We start from the raw sequence: 20,916 nt of genomic DNA on the forward strand, positions 1-20,916 counted from the left end.
TTTTGTTCTTCACTGTTTGCCAATTTTATGTAACTTTTACACTAAACCACTAAACTAAAACTTCAAATGCATCCACGTAATTGGATCAGAGAAAATCCATTTTTACCATTTATGTGTAAACATCTTGTGCGCCTGGTATGTGAGCACTTCTCCCAGGGTTTCTGCACATTTGGTGGTAGGTCCTGACCATCAGACCATTGGTCTGGACACTTCCTGTTGCAATTCACCCTAGCACAGATGTCACTTCCCTAATCGATGTTTATACATATGATGACAACATCATCATTATTATTTACCTGAGGAAAAACTGGATTGAAGGTGCACACATTTTGAATATATTTTAACACACAGCAAAACAAGAAGTTTTGAAATTCGAAGTTGATCATATACACAAATACATGCAGCAGCATCATGGGCACATAGCATCATATAAGCAGCATTCACAAGAAAAGCACAAATTAAACAGAATTTTCACAAGAAAGAACTTAATTAGAACAAAAAATATGCCCATTTTAGTGGTGAAATAAAGTGCCCCACTTGCGATATAACTTTTACTAGATTGAAGATCATCCCCTGTAGCTTTCTGTACAGGTCTGAGCCTCTGTGAACTGAAAACTCACGAATGCCTTGATCTGTAACCCCAAAACTACCATGTTCACAGGAGCTTGTGACCACTTGTGCCCAAGGGAGACCCATGGACTGTTATGCCTTCCTCCCTCTATTGCCCCTCCGCCCACAATTGCTTTATTAACAATCCCTTCTACCCTCTTTTTTTGGAGATGACCCAGCTGGCCTCCCATTTAAGGATGAGAATGCCATGGATGGTTGACTTTAATAGTACAGATGCATTTCCCAAGGATCAATGAGAAAATGTCATCATTGCTGCTCACCTAGCAGGTGGCATTTACCATGTGGGAATGTGAGAAACATGAAAGTTAGGTTTCTTGGAGCACGAATGTCCTAGTTCTGCTATTTCACAATTGTTTTGGTGACTTCCAATTTGGTAAACATGGTGCACATTTAGTGAATGCCCTACTCTTGCTTAGGCATGGTTCTACATGTTTAATAGATCATTGTTGACATTTCATAAAATCACCTCAAGCTACTATACTCTTCAGCTCTCCAATGTCTAAATTAGTATGATGGTTTCCAAAGTCATATAGACTATTTGTAGATGAGGTTTTGAAATTCTGTTTTCATTTGGATGGCATTTTTGATTTCTAATCAGAATTTTGTTTTCTCTAATCTGGCTGTGGCTCCAAACCAAAATGGAAATGCTATGATATCCAAAGTGAACCATGCAAACTACAGCTCAATTAAAGGTTCAAGATTATCAGCTTTCTCTTAGAATGCCAAGGGAATGAATTCACATCTGAACAAACAATTTCTGTAAACTGATATTTCTTTTATGGTGAGAATAGTAATTGCTAAGTAATACATCTGTGCCATCTTAAAATGCTTTCATTCTTTCAGAGTGACTGCCATTGCAGGTAACCGCACCATCACTCTGTGTGGAAGGTGAAACCTACTTTTGGTAGGTTAATAAAGTGATCCTGTGGTCATAATGCCAAGTAACAAGACCTGACTGGTGCCATACTTTATGAAACAGAATTACGTCATCTGCTTATACCTGATTGTCACCAATCTTGTTACTATATATAAGAGTTTGTGGAGAAAATGACGTGCTTTTCTATTTGAAAACTTATTTATTTTAATCCATCTTCCTTTAACTGGATACGGTATGGCTTAGGGGAAAAGTGAAAAGCTTGCTTACAATAAGGGAAATTAACTTCCCCAATAAGAGTGCTGACTTGTGACTATTAGTTATTTAAGCACAATCGTGTAACACAACTGTGTACGAAGATGACTAATGTTATGTGCAATCTGCTTTTCAAAAAAAAAAGAGTAAACAGTTATCGTTCTCCAGGATTGGCAACTATCTGAATAAGTTCAATGGAATACCCTGCCTGGGACTAGACCAACAGCTAGAAAAGAATGGAAATATTCTTCTTAAAAATACTCGCAATACATTGAAAATCCTGTTTCTGCTCACTTCTTCTATATACTCGTAGGACTACCAAATTAACATTAATATTAAAATACATTTATTATCAAAGTATGTATAAATTCTACACCTTGAGATTTGTTTGCTCACAGGCAGCCACAAAGCAAGAAAGTTGAAGAATCCTATTAAAAAAGCTGTACATATTTCATGCCATACCATTGCTGAACAAATTGCTTGCACCTCACAAAAAGGATTGGTTGGCTAGCCTTTAATGGCAATTAAAACTGTTAGGAGATCCCAGAGGAGAGGGGAGATAGGAGAGATGTGGAGGGAGGGAGTGGCAGCCACTGATACATCAGAGTTTAACGTTGAGTATGGAAACTCTCCAATAAGGTAAGTAAAAATTCAATGGAACATACTCCTGGGAGGATTGGTTATTTCACACACATTGTGGACTATTGTCAAGTACAATTCAAATTTGGAAAGATGACATCAAACCTGTTATCAGAACCCTATTTGCATATGCATGTAAAAAATATACAATGGGACTCATTTGTTAGGAGAGTATTTATAATGCAGTTGATAATGTTTGCATGTCATTGATGTTAGAAGCTCACAAGTTTTGAAAAGGGACCCTTTTGCACTTTTCCATCAAAGTGTTGGTTCTGCTGCACCACACTATGTTAACCCATACTCATTTAAGGACATTGTCAGAACGCATAATTTGATGAAATACATTTTGCATGATTTTCTCAGTGTTCATTGAATTCATGCAGTATAGCTAGAAACTTGTGCAAGCATTTCCATCCTAGGTTACTGTATGTATCTCACTTGAGTAACATGAGCTCCAAGTATGTTGAGCAACCATAAATGGAAACCAGTCAACAGGAATGTAATGGAACCAAATCTGAAAAGTACAAACCTAAGATTATTGTGTTAAAGCAATATAGTGTCTTTATCAGACCATTGCTCAGTTTTACTCAAAGAATGAGGTTACACAGATTTAAAATTAGAGAGAAAGTAACCCTTGATTGGAAACCATAGTTGGTCAGCAGACCTGAGCCAACTGACTTCTCAATCAAAATTGCCAGCATTACATTGTATAAAGATACAAACTGGAATGGATCAGTGAAGCAACTTGCATAACCATTGCCTTACATTACCAGAAATTTGGGTTTAATCCTGACCAAAGCACTGTTCACATGGAGGTTACCTATTCTCTCTGTGACCATGTGGCATTCCTCCAGGTGCTCTGGTTTCCTCCCAGGTCTCAAAAGCATGTGTATTGTTCATTAAATTACCGGTGAGTGATAGAATTTAGGGAAAGTGGGTGGGGACGTATGTAGAATAAAAAATGGGCTTTGTGTAAGTGGGTGGTTGGTGGTGGGCACTGACTGGGTGAGCTGAAGAGTTTGATTCAGTACTGTTCCTCTCTCCATTACTCTGTTACTCTAGTGTAGATCATTCTTCCTGGCTTCTCCCAGGACTATTGACTGAACATTACTATTACAACCAATTCAGTAGTTGGAGTCATAGAATTCTACAGCAGAGTACAGGCTCTTCCACCAACCATATACGTACACAACGCTGGAAGAACTCAGCAGGTCAGGCAGCATCCGTGAGAAAAGAGTAGCCAACGTTTCGGGCCGAGACCCTTCATTATTCCTGATTCCTGATGAAAGGCCTCGGCCCGAAATGTTGGCTACTCTTTTCTCACTGATGCTGCCTTGATCTGCTGAGTTCTTCCAGCGTCGTGTACGTATTCTTTGATCCACAACATCTGCAGTTGTATGTTTGTGTTTTTTTTCTTCCACCAACCAAGTTGTTGGCCTGAGTTAGTATGATTTTACCCACTATATAGAACATAATGAGGGAAATTTTAATTGTTGTAATATCTGATGTCTTTGGAGTAAAAAATCATCTGTAGTTATTCATGTTAAATGGGGGTGGCAGCTACATTCCCACCCACCATACAGTTCCCTTGATCAAAGTTGAAAACACTTTAACTTTTATCCCACTAACTTCATGTGAATAGTCACATGCACTGAAATATCTTTCTGTCTTGTTATTTGGACATCTTTTTATTTTTCCATTCTTAGAGTAGTTTCTATCTCACTAAAATGCACTTTTCTGATTGTGCAGACTGATTAACGTCATCCTGGGCTGCACTGATAGACTCTCCTTTGTCAGATGTGAGAGACAGCACGATACGATTTTTCCTGTATGACAGTAACACCAGTAGTTTCAACCTCAGTGCTCAGGAAGGGTTGGTGTGGCAACACAGATCTTCAGTCCACAACACAATAGTCTTCACCTAACTACATGAGACAAATGTACTTTTGTTGTCCAACGTGTGGCAGCAGCTGCCGATGGCCAACAATTGTAATATCGCAGTGTATTACAGATAAAACACAATGTAACCCACTGACCAAATGGCACAAACATTGAATAAAACTGGTTCCCTCTCCCACCCTTCTCCCTTTTCTCCTGTTCTACACAGCATCCCACATCACTGGACCCCCATCAAACTGTTCCTTTCTCCTCCTCCATCTATTCTATATGCCCATCACCAACACACTCCACCCACTGGACCCTTTCCCTCCACTGTTCCCACCACTCTTATTTGTTTTCATGCCCCACCTTCTTTTCCTATTGGATTTATGCATCTGTTCCACTTTGTTGTCATTACCTATCACCTCCCAGACTCTATTGCAACTTCCAACTTTCCCTCTTGCATTATTGAGGGGAATAGATGCACTGAAAGAGAAGTTGGATAAGTGGGAGGGACTAATGGGTTTTACTGGTAGAGTTGATGAAGTGGATAATGGGATATTTGTGTGGAGCATAAATACCAGTCATTAAGTTGGGTCAGATCTCCTACTCCTGCGCTATTAATCCCACACAAAGCTGAACCACCACATAAATTCCACTGTTTGTGGCTATCCCTCAAAGTCGAGGATGGTGGTCTTCATTCCGTTGGTCTATTTATGGGCTCTGAAGTGGCTTATGAGTCCAATCTTGGTCCACAGAGTGAAGACGTCTGTGCATGTATTTGTTTAACGTGTACTTGATGTTGCACTCCAAGGAGCACACGATACTTCACAAATCAACCAACTGATTCCAATGGATGGAAACCACGACGATTGGAACTGATGGATTTGTTGCAGCCTTCATCCGCCTTCACAGCCATTGAGTTCGAAGTAACTTCGTCCACCTGTTCTACCATTGAAGTCTTGGTTGCATTGTTCTTTGTCAGGGACCTCACCTTTGGCCTTACCGCCATGGGTGACCCTACCAGGAGCATAGCTCCAGACGACATTGCTCTCGGGATGGTCAGGACCACTCAAGCCTCTCCACCATGACAAGGTGACAATCCATGGAGCAGTGTATGAGCCCACACTTGAAGGGACAGACCATGAGCATTCACTCCAGGATACCCAGTCTCTCCCATGGTCCGGAAGCCACCTTCCAACATATTTTCCTCAGCCTTTGGCCCACAATCCATTTTCTGACCGCAGAATTTTTAAAGAATTGGATCCTAGTGGCAGTCATAAATAACATTGGCATCTCTAGCTCTGAACAGATCCTGTGAGGACTCTATTTATTCCTGCAGTATTCCATCACTGCTGAGTTTAATTATAAAATTGGCCAAGATTCATGCCCTAACAAATAGTAATTAATTGCTTCATTGCTCAGAACCTTTAATTAATTCTTGCTTTATTCAAAAAGGCCACAAGTGCTCATGTGGGATTTGGACAATCCCGCAGTTCCCAACTCCTACAAATGGAGCAAAAATAAAATTGCATTAGCCTCAAAAAACACTATTTTGGTTTGCATAACAATTAAAAATATGCCAGGAAACAAATAAAAATGGGATTTAACACAATTTTATTTCCACAGATGCTGCTGAGTGTTTTCAGCATTTTCTGTTTTCATTTTCCCTGGTCCTATCTCCACCAGCCATTTCCCTTTTCAGGGTAGGAATGGACATCTGCACTTCTACTTTGTCCCTTACAACCACTTGGGCATCTAAATTGTCCTTCCAAGATCAGCTGTTCACTCACTTGCAATCCTGCCTGTCCATCATACTAATTTGTGTCAGTGTTCACAATGTGGTCTCCTCCACATTGAACTAATCAAAGTGGGATTGGCTGACCACTTTGCAGAGTGCCTGTCTGTATTCTGGCAACAGGAGTGACCTGAAGCTTCCAAGCGGCTGTCTTTTTAATCCTCCATCCCATGTTCCCTGTGCCCGGTATATCCGTGACTTCCTGCAATGTTACAATGAGAACCAGTTTAAGATTAACGAGCAGCCTCTCAGCTGCTGTGTGTGCACATTGCAGCCATTGGGTGTTTATATCAAGTTTTCAGATTTTGGTTAGGGTCGGAGCTGGCTAGCTCTGCGCTAAGTTCATCATCTATGATAGTAACAGTGTTTACTTCTACACAGACACTGCCAGATCTGTGGGGCACTTCCAGCATTTTGATCTCAAGCTTCAGTCTCAGCTCTGATGTGTGTTTTCACAGTTTTACCTGTACGTTTGTCTTTTTTCCCTTCTAATGGCCTCATTGATCCATTGGCCAGATGACTCCTCAAAGACATTGGCAACCCTATCCTTGCCCTGTCAGACATATTCAATTTGTGATAGCCATCTTTCCATCTCTCTCTCCCCACAATGCAGATTACTGTAAACTATTTACTTACTTTACCACTTCTGATAAAAGGTTTCAGACCTGAAATGCTTACTTACACTGTTACTTTTTCTACAGGGGCCACCTGGTCTGCTAATTGTTTCCAGTTTTTTTCTGCTTGAATTTGCTGACTTGTGCGTAAGGATATTTTGGGACAAAGTAGAGTGTACTGTATTTGCAGTATTCCAATGTATAGCTTCAGCTCTTCCCAATATGTAAGCCATAGGATCAGTTTTTACATTTCTTTGGCAGGGAACAGCAACAAGCAGATAAGGCTGACTGTAATGGTGTAATGCTTGCTTCTTCCTGTCCAAAAATAGCTTGGGTCAGTTAGAAGCAGTCAATGTTGTGTAACAGTTCCAGGGAAGCAGACCACTGCATAAGATGTGTGGTTGAGAGCTTACTGTCAGGGAAGGAGGAATGCTCACATGAAACTTGTTTAAAAAATTAAAACCGTTTCCCTTGGCTGTGCAACCTCTGCTTTGGATCAGTATTCTGAAAGCTCTGTCTTGGTAGGAAATCCATCACTGCTTAGGCCTGGCTCAAAGCCACAGTTAAACACCCCATCACTTCGATAGAGACCAGACTGCATAGTTATAGGGCTCTGGAGTATTGGACAGCAGCCTGGTGGCCAACCATTTAAATTCCTATCTCTGTTCCCCTTCAAATTCCTATCTCTGTTCCCCTTCAAATTCCTATCTCTGTTCCCCTTCAAATTCCTATCTCTATTCCCCTTCAAATTCCTATCTCTGTTCCCCTTCAAATTCCTATCTCTATTCCCCTTCAAATTCCTATCTCTGTTCCCCTTCAAATTCCTATCTCTGTTCCCCTTCAAATTCCTATCTCTGTTCCCCTTCAAATTCCTATCTTTATTCCCCTTCAAATTCCTATCTCTATTCCCCTTCAAATTCCTATCTCTGTTCCCCTTCAAATTTCTATCTCTGTTCCCCTTCAAATTCCTATCTCTGTTCCCCTTCAAATTCCTATCTCTGTTCCCCTTCAAATTCCTATCTCTGTTCCCCTTCAAATTCCTATCTCTGTTCCCCTTCAAATTCCTATCTCTGTTCCCCTTCAAATTCCTATCTCTGTTCCCCTTCAAATTTCTATCTCTGTTCCCCTTCAAATTCCTATCTCTGTTCCCCTTCAAATTCCTATCTCTGTTCCCCTTCAAATTCCTATCTCTGTTCCCCTTCAAATTCCTATCTCTGTTCCCCTTCAAATTCCTATCTCTGTTCCCCTTCAAATTTCTATCTCTGTTCCCCTTCAAATTCCTATCTCTGTTCCCCTTCAAATTCCTATCTCTGTTCCCCTTCAAATTCCTATCTCTGTTCCCCTTCAAATTCCTATCTCTGTTCCCCTTCAAATTCCTATCTCTGTTCCCCTTCAAATTCCTATCTCTGTTCCCCTTCAAATTCCTATCTCTGTTCCCCTTCAAATTCCTATCTCTGTTCCCCTTCAAATTCCTATCTCTGTTCCCCTTCAAATTCCTATCTCTGTTCCCCTTCAAATTCCTATCTCTGTTCCCCTTCAAATTCCTATCTCTGTTCCCCTTCAAATTCCTATCTCTGTTCCCCTTCAAATTCCTATCTCTGTTCCCCTTCAAATTTCTATCTCTGTTCCCCTTCAAATTCCTATCTCTGTTCCCCTTCAAATTCCTATCTCTGTTCCCCTTCAAATTCCTATCTCTGTTCCCCTTCAAATTCCTATCTCTGTTCCCCTTCAAATTCCTATCTCTGTTCCCCTTCAAATTCCTATCTCTGTTCCCCTTCAAATTTCTATCTCTGTTCCCCTTCAAATTCCTATCTCTGTTCCCCTTCAAATTCCTTTCTCTGTTCCCCTTCAAATTCCTATCTCTGTTCCCCTTCAAATTCCTATCTCTGTTCCCCTTCAAATTCCTATCTCTGTTCCCCTTCAAATTCCTATCTCTGTTCCCCTTCAAATTCCTATCTCTGTTCCCCTTCAAATTCCTATCTTTATTCCCCTTCAAATTCCTATCTCTGTTCCTCTTCAAATTCCTATCTCTGTTCTGCTTCTAACTTGTTGGTCCATGGCCTCCTCTTTTGCCACAATGAGGCCACTCTCAGGGTGGAGGATCAATGCCTCATATTCCATCTAGATAGCCTCCAAACTGATGGGACGAACATTGATTTCTCCTTCCAGTAATTTTTTTCTTCTCCCTTTTCCTTCTTCTACTTCCCACTTTGGCCTCTACCTATTCTCACCTGCCTATCACCTCCCTCTTGTGCCCCTTCTTCTTCCTTTTCTCCCATGGTCTACTCCCTCTCCTATCAGTTTCTTTCTTCTCCAGCCGTTTACCTTTCCCACCCACCTGGCTTCACCCGTCACCTTCCAGCTAGCCTCCTTCCCCTCCCCCCCACCGTTTTATTCTGGCATCTTCCCCCTTCCATTCTAGTCCTGAAGATGAATCTTGGTCCAAAATGTCAACTGTTTATTTATTTCCATAGATGCTGCCTTACCTGCTGAGTTCCTCTGGTGTGTGTGTGTGTGTGTGTGTGTGTGTGTGTGTGTGTGTGTGTGTGTGTGTGTGTGTGTGTGTGTGTGTGTGTGTGTGTGTGTGTGTGTGTGTGTGTGTGTGTGTGTGTGTATGTGTGTGTGTGTTGCTCTGGGTTTCCAGCATCTGCAGAATCTCTTGTGTTAATGAGCCTGATTTCAGTCCCCGTGCGATCAAAGGAATGGTGCCTGAAAACTCCACCGTATTCTCATGATACTCCTCCATCTGCCACTTTAATAGAGCTGTGATTTATGTAAGTAACCTGCTTCCATTAATGACTCCTTTATAACATAAAATGGAGAAATTTTAGGTGCAGTTCTCAACTCAATTTTCAGACTGAACCTTCCACTCTTTTTGCCATCAATATATATTCTTTGCAGCAGCTGAATGCCCAGTTTCTGAGTTTTGCCCATCGATTTTTGCTCAGTTTATGTAACACAGACTCAGTTGATGTAATTTAACGCTGTGGAAAAAGTGAGTTGGAGCAGTGACATTAGCTGGACCCAGGTGGTAGCAGGTTGTTACTCAGATGCCTGTGATATTTGGTCTTTGTTGCAAGCATGTTATTTGAAACTATTGCAGCTGATTTTTTTTAAATCACTTCCCATCTTTTGAATGCTTATCATAATTAGGGTAGCCCCTGCCCCAGGATAAATGGTTATAGATGATAATGTTTGTGTTTTCATGGTGAGATTCAGCAGCTCATTGAGAGGGGCTGCACTGGGGCAAAGCATTATGCCGTACAATCAGATTTTGTCAAAACCCCGCTAATAAAATACCAAACAATCATTAATTTCAAGCAGAGATAGTAGTATGGGCACAATCCTATTGTCTATTGAATCCAAAGGGGAGGCCTGTGTAGCATACAAGATAGTTAATATTATTTAACCCTTTATATTTCCTTTCTTTTGCCTCAACTTCAAGCCAATTTTACTGTTTGGAACCTAAACTTCAACATTAGATCCATTGTCACAGTAATACAGCTCAGAACATGCCTTTTGGGCAGATCACAGTATCTCCCTGTGAGTTCCCAATTACCTGCGTTTACCCATTGCCCTCCAAGCCTCTCCCCTCCACGTTCCTATCCAAAATTCTCTTATGTGTACCCACTTCAACCACTTCCTCAGGCAGCTCATTCCAGGTATTCAATACTTCCTGCGTAATGAAGTTACTTGTCAAGTCTCATTTAATTCTTTCTCCTTTTGTCTTGTAGATCTGGGTGCAGCAGCCCTGGGGAATAGGCTATACCCATCCATCTGATCCATACCCCTTTTATGAAGTCACCCCTCAGTCTCCTGCACTCCAGGCAATAAAAATCCAGCATGGCCACCTCTTTCTATAACTGTGGCACTTGAGTCCAAAGCAGGTGACCAAAACTGTACACAATACTCCCAGCGTGGCCTCGCCAATGATATAGATTGCTGCAGAATATTATCTCTGCTTTTAAACCCAAAGTCCTGAGTAATAAAGCAGAGTATGCTAAACACCTTTTTCACTGCCCTATTGGGCCACTTTCAATACATCATTCACTTGTACTCCCAAGTCTCTCTGTTTCACAACACTCGTCAGTGCTCCATTTTCATTTAACATCCACCTTGGTTAAAACTACATCACCTCCATTTATCTAAGTTGAAATCCATTTCATTGTAACCTGCTTTTCTATCAACAAGACCCCTAACTTGCTATCATGGCATATACATTCATGGTCAAGTCATCTCCATAAATAATGAATAACGGAGATCCCAGCACTGAGCTGTGGGGCACCACACTAGTTACAGGCCTCCAGTCACCCTCTGCTTCCTTTCACCAAACCAATTCTCAATCCACCTTGGTAGCTCCCCCTGAATCCCAGGCAAACTAACCCTCCAGGTCAGCCTGCCACGTGGGATCTTGTCAAAGGTTTTGCTAAAGTCCATGGAGACAAAATCCACTGCTTGCTCTTCATCTTTCCCCTTGGTGCACAGAAATTTGTTTGAAAACAGAAATAACACATGCAGGAAACTGCTTGTGCAGCACTGGTAGCAGTGGATGAGATGTTGCAAAATATCTCCCACTGCAGAGTGCCCACCTATGCAGCCACTGGCAAAGCAGTCCTTGCTCAGATGCAGAATTAATCTAATGTGGAGAGACACATAGAAAAGTACAGCACAGAAACAGGCCCTTTGGCCCATCTAGTCTGTGCCAAACCATTTGAACATCTAGTCCCAGAACCTGCACTCGGACCATACCCCTGCCATCTAGATGTTCCACACTGGGAGCAGTGCTGACTAAACTCTTTAACGTTGCTCAGACTGCATGGTCTAAAGCTGAGTGCACAGCATTCCCGTGAGCAATAGTGTTGGTCACCTCAGGGTTAACGGAGACAGGGATGCGTGCAGCATCACTCCCTTCGCCAGCCATCTTTCCCACCATCTGCGACCACAGCCTTCTGCTCTTGGAAAAGATCTGCTCTGAGAATGCAGTTGTAGATGTAGCATACTTTGGTGAGAACATCGTCACTGATGCACAGATATGCAAAGCCTCACTCATGCTGAGCTTTGAGGAGGAGAAAAGGTTTCTGGACACCCTGGCTGGATTTATCCTCCTGCTGTGAATATTTTCCATGCCCCTTCCTCCCTTTTGCAAAAATCCCTCAGGGTGGAGGATTTCAGCCTGAAATGCCAGCTCTTTATTCCCCTTCATGGGTGCTGCCTGACCCAGGAACTTGTTGAGCTCCTGCAGCATTTTGTGAGAATCTCTTGTGTTTGTGATTAGCTGTCTGCTTGGCTTGCCTCATCTACACGCCTGCTACCTGTTCACCCAGTCGTTCAGCATCTCCAGCAGAATGCCTTCTGTTTACAATCAGTGACTGCAATGCCACTTTCCACAACTTTCCAACTTCCTTTGTCAAAGTGTTTCTCTTGTTCTCTGTCCCAAATTGTCTGTTCTTTTATTGCCCATCCCTCAAACTGAAGGGTTTGTTTTCTTTTAATGGCATTGAAGCCCATGCTGCAGTGTGGTGGTATCTAAAACCACCCTGGAAATAAAAGATGAGGCAGTAAGGAATGATTACTTTCAAAAAGCATCAGTACACAATGGAAACTACAGTTCCTTCTGTGGTTGTAGGTGTCTTGTCACAATCCATAATTAAATAAATGATGAATACATATGCAAATAAAGTATGACACATTGTTGTGCACCTCTGGGTGATGTAGCAGACTTTCTGCTTGTAAAACTCAGAGATCTTAAAAGTTGGTGATAGTGTGAGATAAGAAGAGTACACCAACCTTTGTCATTAAACATCTTCAGACTACCTACCGCAGACATGAGTAATTGGATAAAACTGGTTGTCACTCTGTGTAACAACTCTCAATTTCTGAATGTGTTATGTGTAAATGTCACTAACTGCAGACATTGTGCAAAATATATTTATGATCAAGAGTCCAAATATTTGTTTTTATTATTGTAGAACCCTTTCTCACATTGATTTCTCCAACCTTTGCTGTGTTCTACCCTTTTTTGTTTATCATTCTGACTCCCCTCTTACCCCTTCCCTTCTCCTCACTTGCCCATCACCTCCCTCTAGTGCCCCTCTTCCTTCCCTTTCTCCCAGGGTCCACTGTCCTCGCCTATAGGTTCCTTCTTCTTCAGCCCTTTCCCTCTTCCACCTATCACCTCACCTACCCCTGCAGGTGAAACCAGCTATCTCCTCCCCCACCCCACCTTCTTATTCTGGTTTCTTCCCCCTTCCTTTCCAGTCCTGATGAAAGGTCTCAGCTCGAAATGCCGACTGTTTATTCCTCTCTCAAGATGCTGCCTAACGTACTGAGTTCCTCCAGCATTTTCTGTCATTGCCATACTGAAAGAAAGGTAGTTATGGATGATCCTGGGAATTATAGACTAGTGAATCTTACATCAGCGGTGGTCAAACTATTGGGAAGGATTCTTTGAGACAGAAAGTGTGAAGTGATACACTTTGGAAGGTCAAATGTGAGGGCAGGGTACAAGTCTAATGGCAGGATTCTTGATAGCATGGAGGAACTGAGGGACCTCAGGATTCAAGCACATAGATCCTTCAAAGTTCCTGTGGTGGCTAAGCAGGTGTATGGTGTGCTGGCCTTAATTAATTGACGAATTGAGTTCAAGAGCTGCAAGGTAATGTTACAGCTCTGTAAAGCTCTGGGTTAGACCACACTTGGAGTATTGTCACAAACACGAGAAAATCTGCAGATGCTGAAAATCCAAAGCAATACACACAAAATGCTGGAGGGAAAAGAGTAAACAGTCCGTAGGGATGCTGCCTGGCCTGCTGAGTTCCTCCAGCATTTGGTGTGCGTTGCTTAGAGTAGGTATTGTGTTCCGTTCTGATCATCTCGTTGAGGAAAGATATGGGGGTGCAGAGGATGCTGCCTGGATTAGAGAGCATGTCTTATGAGGATATGTTGAACAAGCTAAGGCTTTTCTCTTTGGAGCAAAGGAGGATGAGAGGCTACTTGCTAGAGGTATATAAGATGATAAAAGACATAGATGAAGTGGACAGTCAGTACCTTTATCCCAGTGGGACAATGGATAATACCAGAGGACATACTTTTAAGCTGATTGCAGAAAAGTATACAGAGATGTCAGAGGTAGTGGTAGATGTGTGGAATGGGCTGACGTAGTGGCAGAGTTAGCTACATTAATGACATTTAAAAAATCCTTAGATAGGAACATGGATGAAAGAAAAATGGATGGCTATGTGGCAGGGAAGGGTTAATTTGATCTTAGAATAGGTTAAATGGTTGGCACAACATCATTGGTTGAAAGGCCTGTACTGTGCTGTACTGTTCTAAATAAATTAACTATAATCATAATTTCAGAACTTCTCACCTTTGTGAATGTTCTCCAGAGTCAACTGAACGTTTTGAGGGTAGGTTGTAATGAGACTTGAGATATTGATTTTTTTTCAAGTGCACCATTTAGGTCTTAAAGGCAATGTTAAAGTAGATTATGTACCTCTTTGTTGAACACTTTTAGAATATTTCCACTCACACACTCCAGGCTCACGTGCGGGTGAAATGTAAATCATGTACTTAACACTTGAACGAACATAATAATATTCAGGGTTCCAGAGGCAGATTTTCTGTGTTGTTTACACTGTTTATTGCTATGGATCTGCAGCAGGGGAATTTGAATAAATAGATGGCTAACAAGGCATATGTTCTTCAACATAATGCCCAGCAAATGATATGTTCACTCAAGTACGAAACGAGTAGTTAGATCTATTGTTAGCACACAACAATGACGCAGACAAATGAATGATTGACAAATGGCCAAGCAACAAATCCAGTGTAACCACTTACCAAGACTGGCATTCGAAAGGTAGGGAATGGCTCTTATTCGATCAGCTTCCCTCCTTCAGTCAGTGTCCCCAAGGCGAAGTAGAATGCAAAGTGCAAGCCCAGAAACGTAATCTAGACTGATGCATCAGTGTGGCATTGTAGTTTTATACATGTGTAAGATAGTGATCTGCAATTATCAAGTTAAAAACAAAAATCAGATAAACAACGGCTCTTTGACCTGGAACATTAAATGTGTTGCCCATTCTACAGGCCTGTTGAGTATTTCCAGTATTTTTTTGTTTCAGATTTCCAGAATGTGCAGTTCTTTTGGTTTGCCATTTGTGAAGCTCTGTTTATGTCCTCATGGCATTACAAAAGATTTATAAAGGCAGTGAAGTATTCTATTTAAACACAATCCTCTTTTTGATTTAGAAAAATGTGGTGCCACAAACAACTTAAGTGACCAGATGGTCTGCGTTTTCATCCAGGACACTGGGGAACAGAACGCCACAGGAATATTTCAGTGCATCTTACCTTATTATTTGTTATTTTATTTGTGATAATATTACCTTGGAGTTGTGTGTGAGTTATCTGTACTGTTTTGTGCACCTTGGTCCGCAGGAATATTGTTTCATTTGATGGTTACATATGTATTTGGTTTAAAGACAATAAATTTGTGATATGTAGATTTATCCAGGGTGGGCTAAACTGTTGGAATCTCATCTGAGGAAGGTCACTTTTACAGCACAGCCTTCCCTCTGTGTAGGCAGATATGTTAACCAAGATTATATACCCATCTCTCTCAAGAGGGCTCACTACTTTAACCCTGAACCAAATCTGCCAAATCAGGGTATTGACCTGTAGAGGTTATGGTGCATCTTGTCACGTGATGTGGACCACACAGATTGGAATGGAAGTACAGTATTTATTATCAGATTGCTGCAGAGCTCTCCAGTGATGACTGATAAAAGAATGTTTGAGCCAAGTAAAAAGAGAGTAACATCAAAAAAATGATGTTGTTTAAGACATCTTATGTGGCACCGAAGATGCTGGTAATTAAAGTTGTCCATTGTGAGAATTACCAGTCACAGCCTCAGTACAATGCAAGGAGTCACTTCCTGAAGATGCAAGGGTAATCAAATGTGTGAACTTTTATGAGCCTGGTTCCTTCTGGGTTGGTATCAGAGATAAAAGCAAAATCTTGCACTTGAAGTGCATTGTGGACTAAGCCACTGATGGTCTATAAATGGAAAACAAGAACAAGGTTATTTTATAAACAGAAGAGATTCTGCAGATGTTGATAACCCAGAGCAACACACACACAAAGTACATTAGGAACTCAGCATGTCAGTCAGGGCAGGCAGTATAAACTCCAGAGTTTGCAAGGTTCACAGGCTTTCCCATGGTGTAATATGGTACTGAGTACATTTCATTTCAACTCTTTCATGTCTTCCTGCTGAGAGAGGTGCGCATCATGTGATGCCTTCATACTAAACCAGTCCTAACAGCTATAAATGACTTGGTGTCAAAGACTGTTGAATAACTGGTCTCCAGAGCTGTATTCTCCATTAAGTGTGCTTTTTAAATTCAGTTTTGTTAGATCATCCTCTCTACACCAGGGTCAAGGAAACGTTATAGAGATCAATGGCCTCTTTTTGACCTTGTATCGTATACAACACCTGAAGAGACCTTATTTGTGACTTAAATTGCAAAGAGAGGAAAATGGAAACCAGAACAAGCAGGAAGACTATGGCTTTTGGGGCTTTCAGGCAACATATGAACCTGGATGATTGCATAGTGGTGCTAGGAAGTTCATGAACCCTGTAGAAATGTCTCTATTTCTGCATAAATATGACCTAAAATGTGATCAGATCTTCACATAATTCCTAAAACTAGATGAAAAGACCCTAATTAAATAAATAACACAACAAAATTATACTTGTTCATTTATTTATTGAGAAAGAAGATCCAAAATTACATGTATTTGTTGAAAAAATGTATGTGAACCAGCTGGTGTGACCCCCTTGCACAGCAATAACTTCATCCGAATGTTCAGGTAACTGTTGATCATTGGCTTGAAGGAACTTCAGACCGTTTCTTCTTACAAAACTGCTTCTGCTCTCAGATAGTGGTAGGTTTCGTTGTATGAACTGTTTGCTTCAGGTCCTTCCACAACATTTCTATAGGACTAAGGTCAGGACTTTGACTCAGCCATTCCAAAACATGAATTTTCTTTTTTTTTAAACCATTTTGTTGTTGATTTACTCTTGTCTTTTGGATCTTTGTCTTGTTGCATTATCCAACTTCTATTAAGCTTCAGGTGATGGACTGCTTCGCTGACATTCTCCTGTAAAAGATATAATTTTGAATTCATTCTTCCCTCGATGATTGCAAGCTGTCCAGGCCCTGAGGCAGCAAAGCAGCATCAAACCAGGACACTCCTTCCACTGTGCTTCACAGTTAGAATGAGGTTTTTCTGTTGGTGTCTAGATAAAGACAACCAAATAAATAACACACAAAAAACACTTTTTTTCTAATTATAGCAATTTGCATTTCTGCCATGAAGTTCAACTTTTATCTCATCTGTCCATAGAGTATTGCCCCAAAAGCATTGTGGAACATCCAGGTGTTCTTTGCAAACTTGAGACTTGCAGCAGTGTTTTTGTTTTGGAGAGCAGTGGTTGCCTCCATGGTGATCTTCCATGAACACCATTCTTGTTCTGTGTTTTTCTTACAGTGGACACATGAACAGAGACTTTAGCAAGTTTGAGAGATTTCTGCACATCTTTCGCTATTACCCTTGGGATTTTTTTCACCTCCTTCGGCATTGTACATTGTGGTCTTGGTGTGATCTTTGCAGGATGCCCAGTCCTAGGGAGAGTAGCAACAGTACTGAGTTTCTTCCATTTATAGACAACTTCTGTTACTGTGGACTGATGAACACTCAGGTCTTTTGAAGTGCTTTTGTAGCCTTTTCCAGCTCCATGCATCTCTACAACTCTTCTTCTAGGGTCCTCTGAACTTTGTTTTGATCAAGGCATGGTGCACATGAAGATACCTTTCTTGAAAAGAGCCGACTCTGTCAGTAACCTGACCTTGTATATCTTTTTTATAGGGTAGGGCACCTCTACAACCCACACCTCCAATCTCATCTCATTGCTTGGAACACATGGCTACAAATAGCTTTTGTTGAAGGACTTACCCCAGAGGTTCTCATACTTTTTCCAATAAATACATGTGATATTGGATAATTTTTCTCAATAAATAAATTAACAAGTACAGTATAATGTTTTTGTGTAATTTAATTGTGTTATCTTTATCTAGTTTTGAGACACGAGAAGATCTGATCAAATTTTAGGTCAGATTTATGCAGAAAAAGAACATTCTACATTATCATGTTGGCCACACGCACAGATAATCACCATGCTCCCTACCACACTCGTACATCTCCCACTGCACCAATACACTTCAGTACACTTCAGTCTTAGATACTATTTCACCATAGCAGCAGCAGTATGTACGTGAGACTGCAACCCACTCATTAACACCTTCCTGCATTGCATCCTGAGTGATGTCACCTTGAGGTCCACTGATGGCACATTCCCCCACACTCCTCGTGCATCTTCTGCAAGAACCCAGTCTGGAGTGAATAGCGGAGGAGCTGATATTTCTTTGCTGATGACTGGGGTCCGTTCCATCTGCTGGAGCCTTATTGTCAAGGCTGGAGATAGCCAGCCAGCCATCTCCACTCTTGAACTTTTATTCATAGTGGTACGTGCATTCATTCTAATACCAGCCTACGCATATTTTCTACTGGGACTTGTACAAGAATGAAAATTACAAGAGAAATCCCCTGATATACTATGTAACTCAAAACTGGAAAATTGAGCATAACATAGACTGCTGGAAGAACTCAGCAGGTCAGGTAGCCTCTGTGGAGGCAAAGTGATGGTTGATGTTTCAGGTTGCATCCAGGACAGAGAGTGTAGAGGGCAGATGGTCAATAAATAGAAATTAGGAGTGGTGAGACAGAGACTGTTAGCTAATCAGTGGAACGGGATAGGTCTGGGAGAATGATAAGCAGATATCGGAAGGGCAGGGCAAGTGTTAAGCAGAGGCTGGTCAGTGATGGATGGAAATCGATAATGGGGAGGAGAGGTTCCCGCAAATGTAACCATGTGAGAAGGGGAGGTGTGTGTTTGAAATAGAGGCCAGGAGGGAGGGATGATGTGTAATTAGAAGATGATGTTTTCTATCCTATGCTTTATTCTATTCAAGCAACACACACAAAATGCTTGTGGAACACAGCAGGCCAGGCAGCATCTATAGGGAGAAGCACAGTTGACATTTTGGGCCGAGACCCTTTGTCAGGACTAACTGAAAGGAAAGATAGTAAGAGATTTGAAAGTAGGAGGGGGAGGGGAAAATGCGAAATGATAGAAGACCGGAGGGGGTGGGGTGAAGCTGAGAGCCAGACAGGTGATTGGCAAAAGGGATACAGAGCTAGAAAAGGGAAAGGATTATGGGACGGGAGGCCTAGGGAGAGAGAAAGGGGGAAGGGAGCACCAGAGGGAGATGGAGAACAGGCAGAGTGATGGGCAGAGAGAGAAAAAAGCTAAATATATCAGGGTAAGAAGGGGAGGGGCATTAACAGAAGTTAGAGAAGTCAATGATCATGCTATCAGGTTGGAGGCTACCCAGCTGGTATATAAGGGGTTGTTCCTCCAACCTGAGTGTGGCTTCATCTTGACAGTAGAGGAGGCCATCGATAGCCATATCAGAATGGGAATGTAACGTGGAATTCCAACGGGATCCCACTACCCAGCACATCTTTCCCTCCCCCACCTTCTGTTTTCCGCAGGGATCGCTCCTTACATGACTCCCTTGTCCATTCATCCCTCCCATCCCTTCCCATCGATCTCCCTCCTGGCACTTATCCTTGTAAACAGAACAAGTGCTACACCCGCCCCTACACCTCCTCCCTCACCACCATTCAGGGCCCCAGACAGTCCTTCCAGGTGAGGCGATACTTCACCTGTGAGTCGGCTGGTGTGGTATACTGCATCCGGTGCTCCCGGTGTGGCCTTTTATATATTGGTGAGACCCGACGCAGACTGGGAGACCATTTCGCTGAACACCTACGCTCGGTCCGCCAGAGAAAGAAGGATCTCCCTGTGGCCACACATTTTAATTCCACGTCCCATTCCCATTCTGATATGTCTGTCCATGGCCTCCTCAACTGTCAACATAAAGCCACACTCAGGTTGGAGGAACAACACCTTATATACCGTCTGGGTAGCCTCCAACCTGATGGCATGAACATTGACTTCTCTAATTTCCGTTAATACCCCTCCCCTTCTTACCCCATCCCTGATATAAGTTTTTTTTCTCTCTCTGCCCATCACTCTGCCTGTTCTCCATCTCCCTCTGATGCACACCTCTCACTTTCTTTCTCCCTAGGCCTCCCATCCCATAATCCTTTCCTTTCTCTAGCTCTGTATCCCTTTTGCCAATCACCTGTCTGGCTCTCAGCTTCACCCCACTCCCTCCGATCTTTTCCTATCATTTTGCATTTTCCCCTCCCCCTCCTACTTTCAAATTTCTTACTATCTTTCCTTTCAGTTAGTCCTGACGAAGGGTCTCGGCCCAAAACATCAACTGTGCTTCTCCCTATAGATACTGCCTGGCCTGCTGCGTTCCACCAGCATTTTGTGTGTGTTGCTTGAATTTCCAGTATCTACAGATTTCCTCGTGTTTGCCTTATTCTATTCTATGTTTTCCACTTTGGAGAGGAAGAGATGGAAAAGGTGAACTAAGGGAGAAGAAACCCAAGCGGATAGTTATGTGAATGATGAGCAGATGATACCAAGTTGGGAAAGATAATGTGTCTTGCTAATGGGGGAGGAGGTGGAGGGATAGAAAAGATGAACATGGGGTGAGTGAACCTGGGTGATCTGGTGAATTACCAGAAATTAGAAAATTTGACATCTATAACATTGGCTCTAGGGTACACAAGCAGAACATAAGTTGCTTTTAAGTTTGCATTTTGCTTCACCATGGCAGTGACGAGGTCCAGGGGTGGACAGGCCAATGTGGGAATGGAAAGAGGAATTGAAAGGACGTGCAATCAGATGGCTTTTGCAGAGAGAATGCAGGTGCTCTGAAAACAGTTGTCTAGTCTACGCTTGGTTTTGCTGACGGAGGCCACATTGACAGCACCAAAGACCAGGCTGGAAGAAGTGCGTGTAAATCTGTACCTCTCCTGAAATGGCTGTTAAAGTCCCTGGGTGGTGGAGAGAGCGGAAGTGAGGGGCAAATACTGTACCTTTGCTAGAATGAAGGAGTTGGGGATGGCAAGCGAGTTAATTGTGTAATGAGAAACATAGTTTTTGTCACAGTGCAATATT

The 20,916-nt window shown here is 42.0% G+C and overlaps 1 protein-coding gene across 2 annotated transcripts in view; it reads left to right on the plus strand.

Moving 5' to 3' along the window:
* Positions 1 to 20,916, plus strand: part of niban1a (niban apoptosis regulator 1a) — a 141,864-nt gene that overhangs the window by 22,692 nt on the left and 98,256 nt on the right. Inside the window, exon 1 of one of the 2 annotated variants that reach the window (XM_059984520.1) lies at positions 14,471 to 14,549. The exons of the other annotated variant lie outside the window; for it this stretch is intronic. Within the exon in view, the coding sequence (XP_059840503.1) occupies positions 14,486 to 14,549 (64 nt within the window). The 5' untranslated portion in view covers positions 14,471 to 14,485. Of the gene's footprint in view, positions 1 to 14,470; positions 14,550 to 20,916 lie in introns of those variants that run through there. 2 annotated transcript variants of the gene reach the window in all.

This window comes from Hypanus sabinus, chromosome 11 (genome assembly GCF_030144855.1).
Source record: "Hypanus sabinus isolate sHypSab1 chromosome 11, sHypSab1.hap1, whole genome shotgun sequence".
Classification (NCBI taxonomy): domain Eukaryota; kingdom Metazoa; phylum Chordata; class Chondrichthyes; order Myliobatiformes; family Dasyatidae; genus Hypanus; species Hypanus sabinus.